At 36.4% G+C, this 6,392-nt stretch overlaps 2 protein-coding genes across 2 annotated transcripts; both read left to right on the forward strand.

Moving 5' to 3' along the window:
* On the forward strand, positions 3,958–5,126 carry LOC109821018. Its single transcript, XM_020387213.1, has 5 exons — positions 3,958–4,045; positions 4,166–4,230; positions 4,479–4,697; positions 4,806–4,910; positions 5,001–5,126. The coding sequence occupies exons 1-5, from the start codon at positions 3,958–3,960 to the stop codon at positions 5,124–5,126; spliced, it is 603 nt and encodes a 200-aa protein (XP_020242802.1).
* Positions 5,448–5,900, forward strand: LOC109851274. The gene is made up of 2 exons (XM_020421334.1): positions 5,448–5,665; positions 5,742–5,900. The coding sequence occupies exons 1-2, from the start codon at positions 5,450–5,452 to the stop codon at positions 5,835–5,837; spliced, it is 312 nt and encodes a 103-aa protein (XP_020276923.1). The 5' UTR covers positions 5,448–5,449; the 3' UTR covers positions 5,838–5,900.

The raw sequence follows: 6,392 nt of genomic DNA on the forward strand, positions 1-6,392 counted from the left end.
CGGGAACATCGCTGACGGGAAATTCCCGTCAGCATTGTTTATATCGCTGACGGGAATTCCCATCGGCGATGTTCTCGTCGGGGATTATTCCTTCCCGTCAGCGATGAAAATATCGCTGACGGGCTGCAAACATCGCTGATGGGAAACCCGTCAGCGATGTTAGCTATATATTCGCTGATGAGATTTTTTCGGCTGAAACGGCCCTCGCCGCCCGCGCCATCACCTTCCCCTCCTGCTCTTCGACTCCACCGCTCACTGCCCCGATCGACCTCGCCGTCGCATCGCCCCCGCGCCGCCGACTCGAACAGTATCAACTTGGGCTCTCTCATCTCCTCACCCGTCAGCGTATGTTTCCTTTGATTTTGTTTTCAAATTTTTTTTAATTTTTTTACTGATTTTAGGTTTTACTGTTTTTTCTAATTTGAGAGTTGATTTCTTTGATTGCGGTGAAGGAGGTCCAAGTGAGTGTTACGTTTTGTTGGATTGCATTGCAGGAGATCCAAGCGGTAATTTTTGGTCATTTTTTAGCTAATTTGGTTATGTTTTATATTTCAATAATACCAAATTAAAGTTAAATGTCGTTGGTAGTATCATAATTTCACAAGTAAAAGGAAAAGCTTCATACTAGAAACATGGTCCTTTTACAATACAAGTATGATAAGTTGGCTGACTAAATGGTACTTAAACATCCAATTATTTTTATCATAATTATGCTTAACTATCCTAAATTATCCATCATTAGAATATTGTAAATATTAAAAAAAACTATTATGACAAAAATACGTCTTCATATGGTAAATAAATAAAAAAGAGAGGATATGTATAGTGATGAATATGACAATAAACTAGAACAATACAATTATAAAAATGTTAAGTGCTAATTTACTCTCTGGGTCTTTATTCTCTTTTGGTTAATTTATTCTCTTGTGGTAATTACAAGTTTTATTGTGTTATATATCATAATTTATGAATCGAAAGTCGTTACCCCTTGTTTCCCGTCTAATAATGTTGGATGTGAATCTCTTCTTATATAAACTCACGCAATTCTAGTTGGATGTGAAAATACTTTTTACATCTAAAGAGAATAACGTGATTTATGTTAGGAGCATGATATACATGCAATAATTATTAGATCTGTCCGGGGAGGAGTCCCCTTCTCGTACAGGTTAGGAATACAGTAGTGTATCATCTATCTTTGTGTACTTTATGCATTTTTATTCCCTATAAATTTCGATAACACGTACCGCATTGTTCTCCGTGTACAATAAGCGTATGTTGTTTTGCGTATCAATCTATAATCGATCTATTATCGATGATTGATACGCATTATAACATCCGCACAGTGTACTCGGAGAACCGCGGGTAGGTGCTGCCGAAATTTTTAAGAAATAAAAACGCGTAAAGTATATAAAGGTAGTTGTAAACACTACTATATTCCTAATGGGATAGGTCCATTTCCTATGACAGCCGTTAAATTGTCTTATTTCAAATATGAGCGTTAGATTTTACTCCCACATAATTTATGCTCTGGTAATTTTCCCTCCGAGATTATTAAAATTAAAATTTCCTTTATGTCGTGAAGAAAGTTAATATCACGCAACCTTTAATTTGATGTGTTACTAATAAAAGTTCACATTACCTAATTATGCTTAATATCATACAGATCTATGAGGATAGTTCCGGACAAATCATGGATCGATATTCCTCGTATTGATAGATGGAGGGATAGTCGATATAAAGATGGAATAAATCAATTCATACAGTATGCCTTGGCAGACCCACGAAAGTTAAATAGTGATGTCGTGTATTGTCCCTGCTGTTGGTGTAAAAATAGGGCGTTGGTGGATAAAAGTGATTTACAGAAACACTTAATATCAGGATTCCATGAGGAGTACAAATATTGGACATTTCATGGGGAAGGATGTCTTAAAGAAATGGAACTGATAGCGGATACCGGTACTTCCTGTGTGAGAATAGATGATACGAGAATAGATGATACACATACGATGCTCGCGGATATGTTAACAGTTCCTAATATAGATCAATCTGATTATGCCGAGGATGCTGACGAGTTAGGAAATGCTGGAGGCGTGACCGATCATGAGGAGCTGGCGCAGATAATGAAATTAATAGACGATAATGAAAACGATCTGTACGAGGGTTGCACCGAGTTCACCAGGTTATCATTTATGCTGCGTCTTTTGCGTATAAAGTCTCTTAGAGGAATGGCAGATAAATATTTTAATATGTTGCTTGTGTTGCTGAGAAAAGTCATTCCAAATGGAAAAGATAGCATACCAAAAAATTATGATAACGCAAAGAAGATTGTTTCCGTTATAGGACTTGATTACAATAAAATCGACGCATGCCCTAATGATTGTATCCTCTACTATAAAGATAACAAAGATCTTCAGGAGTGTCCAACTTGTGGAGTATCACGGTGGGTACAACACAAAAATTATTCAACACATGGGACAACAAGGTCTATGCTTAAGCAAAAGAAGATTCCAGCAAAGGTCCTGCGTCATTTTCCCTTAATACCAAGGCTAACTTAAGAATGAAGTTACCGGTAGTACAACTGTACATGACATTAAAGAAAGGCATATGAAGGAATTCCCTGCTTGGTTGAATAGTGAAGTAAGTATTGTTAAATTTAGCGATATTTGTATTTCATTGATAAAAAACGTAGAAATTATTGATTTAATAGTTTGCTTATTTTTGTATATATTTAGATCCAGGAACAACTTGTCCTTAATAATCAAATATCAGAAGAAGTGAAGGTTCACGCAAAGCGGCCTTACTATGCTGTAATTCAATATGGTGGGTATCGTGTTAACGGTTATAAATTTCACACAATGGAGGTTGATGATACGAAGGTCACCCAGAATAGTGGTGTCATGGCTACCTTCTCACGGGAATGTTTCTCAAACAGAAGATATCAGAATCCAGTTGAAAATAATATGACATATTATGGAAGGTTGGAAGATGTGGTGGAGATATTCTACGGCTATGGTGGTCCAAATGAACATAAATACATTATGTTCATGATTCGTTGGTGTTTTACAAAGACTCAAAAGGATCCCTTTGGATTTACAATTGTCAATCTCGATAAAGAAATTGATAGTGATGAAAAATTCATGTTTGCATCTCAGGTGGGACAATGTTTCTATGTGAAAGATCCTACAGTTAAAGACGAGTGGGTTGTCTTGTACAAGGATTCTAGGGCTTATATTCAACCTTCCACTAATGAAGATGATGATGAGAGCTATATAAACAACTTCAATGAGCCAAATACAGCGATCGATGAATTCTCGTACCCTCAAAACGTAGTGTTTGAAACGGATGCTCCAACAACTCGGACAGACATTCCAAATATTATCACAGACATTAATAGGAGCTAAACAGCAATTATTTGTAATCGGGTCTTCATGTAACTTTTTTTAGTTTGCAAATTGTATATTCAGCTTTTGGACAATATAAATTGTATATAAATATGTAATATCTTATTTTGTATATTCAGCTTGCAAATGCCTACAAACTTGATGTGAAATGAAAAATTTAGTAACGCAACAATACATATTGTTTTTATTTATGCCAAGCCAAATTGCATCTATAATATATTAATTTGTATGTTTATTCAACTTGCAGATGTCTAAAAATATTAACAGGAGGTTATTCGAAGCTAACCCCAGTCAAGACCAATCCACTGAGGAAGAGCCACCGAGTTCAGGAGAGATGTCAGGTATATCTTAGTTTAACTTAAGTATTTTTATTCATGATATATGCACAATGATAATTATTTCTTTTATTTTTATAGGTGAGGGTGAGGAAGAGCCGACTCACATACCATTACATGCAGATCCTCCAGTTATACTTCGAGCATACATTCCTGGGATTGAGCGCGGGCCCTTACCAGCATGTACAGAGGGGTACAGACTCAAGCAGACTGAAAAATACATGCTTGCGAAAAAAAGATTGGATGAATGGGCCCCACAGATTGAGGAGATTTTGTCTGATGCAAAACATGAAATCAGACAAAGATTTGGTGAGTTTGATCAAAAACTTAATCAATTCCGAGTCTATTAATAAAAAAACATAATCAATTTTAAGAGCTTAAGATTGATTAAATAAAAGTGTTGATATATCTATTATTTCTTTTTTGTAGGAGAAAAACTTTACCAGAAGAAAGGACGCCAAGGAAGTGACTTTAAAAAAAGTTACCACCGGATGGTTTTCGAGCAATTGTGAGATGGGGACATAATGGGATTCCAACCGGACAATGAGCTAATAACTTCAGCTCATACCTTGGATGTTTGATACGGAGGAGTGATAATGTGAATCCCTATTACGAGGCTTGGGAGCAGCCATTTCATGTCCTGGAGAGTATATATCGAGATATTTGGGTAAATTTTTATATTTAGCACAATTATTTTTCAATTCTGTCAATTGTCAATGCTTAACTATATTTTATTTTTTAGAGATATTTCAACATCGAAGACAATCCCGTAGGGTGGGAATTTTTATTTGGATACCAAGGAAAGTTCAAGCATTCTCTTCGGGAGTGGAGACATGAGATAAAGAAGAAATGCTTTGATTGTTTCACTCACAACTGGGAGAGGATATACAAGCGAGATAAGAGGGTTGAGCCTGAGCACTTAGCTGCACTTATAATATTGTGGGGCCAAGAGGAGCACCAGGTAAATATGTATAGTAGTTAATTATCATCAAGTTATTTATCTGAAACTAGTGATATATTCCATTGTATATTATACCATGCACTAAAATTCTCTTTGTTCATGTTGAAGGAAAAATGTAGGAGAAATAAACTTAATCGATGGAAAAAAGATTATGATCATCATACGGGGACTACTTCATTTGCCCAGATTGAGGATCAATTTTGTAGGACAACGGTATAAAGTCTTTTAATCTTCTATATATATTCTCTCCGCTTCCTAGAATATTTGATAAATAAAACTAATAAATATATTTTTAAATCTCAGAACGCTCCCTTTATCCCACTACCAGAACTGCACAGGAGAACGATGGTTCAATTTAAGAAGGGGTACGATGACGATGAGACTAAGAAACAAAAGCTAGAATTGGCCAAGAAAATGCAGGTTAACTAATTATCTTAGCTCTTATTAGCCTGTTATCATGTTGGGAATTTATTGTTTGCACTCTTCTTTTGGTCATCTTAATTATCATACATGAATTATATGTGTGAATGTGTTAAGGAAGATGCATGCATACATCTATGGTAATGCAAGCTTCTTCATGCACTTTGATTTTATTTTATCTTTTAAATATGATGATTATATTGGGTTGTTTTTATTGTGGGTAAGTATAATATTCATGTTTCTGGTAGATTTTCCATTTGTTCGTTTGATATTTAGTAGGTAGGCCTATCTTGCTTCACATTAGGAGGGATATGCAGCTTGTTTCCTCTGTGATGAGTATGTTAGATGGTCAGATTCCCGAGGAGATGTGGGAGGATATTCAAGAGGAGCTTATGCGAGTGATCCAGCCTACTGCTACTTTTGCGATGGTTTCTAGGCAAATAATAAAATCTTGTAGAAGGCGGGTTCCTACTCGGGTGCAAAGCCAGATTATGAACTTCTTGGCCACTCAAAAGGCATTTACTGGTAGTGGAGAGAGTAGCAGACAGGTATACTTATTATATATGTAAAACATGATTACACACAATATTATGTGATTCTAAATTTAAATTATTTTGTTGTTAGATTGGAGATGATACTATTGGGAGCACGATTCGTAGGGATGGATCCGCCAGTGGCAACACGGACGATGACATGGATAGGGCGGATGACCTATCTTAGTGAGTTATATCCTAAACTCGTGTTTGAATATTGTGGACATCTTTATAGTTGAGATTATGATACTCGTGTTTGTATCATAATCTCGTGTTTATAGTGTGGACATCTTTATATTGTGGACATCTTTATAGTTGAGATTATGATACTCGTGTTTGTATCATAATCGTGAAAAGTGAATGTATATATTTCGATTGTTTGTGAAAATTGATTGGATGAGAGGTTTAATTGGGAAATTTTGGATTGTATTCATTGCGAGATGTTTTGGAATGCGTGTGAAATGTCGTTTGGAGATTTGTATGTACAGGGAATATATATATGTACAGGGAACTGAGTATATATCACAAGATTTTTTTAGCTGCAGATACTTATCGCTGACGGGCTTCCCGTCAGCGATAGGTATCGCTGACGGGAAGCCCGTCAGCGATGTACATAACATAGCTGACGAGTTCCCCGTCAGCGATACTTATCAATATCGCTGACGGGAATCCCGTCAGCGATGTTTCTCTATCGCTGACGGGGATCCCCGTCAGCGATGTTGCCGTCAGCGATACTTATCGC

The sequence above is a fragment of the Asparagus officinalis genome, chromosome 8, assembly GCF_001876935.1.
Source record: "Asparagus officinalis chromosome 8, Aspof.V1, whole genome shotgun sequence".
Taxonomy (NCBI): domain Eukaryota; kingdom Viridiplantae; phylum Streptophyta; class Magnoliopsida; order Asparagales; family Asparagaceae; genus Asparagus; species Asparagus officinalis.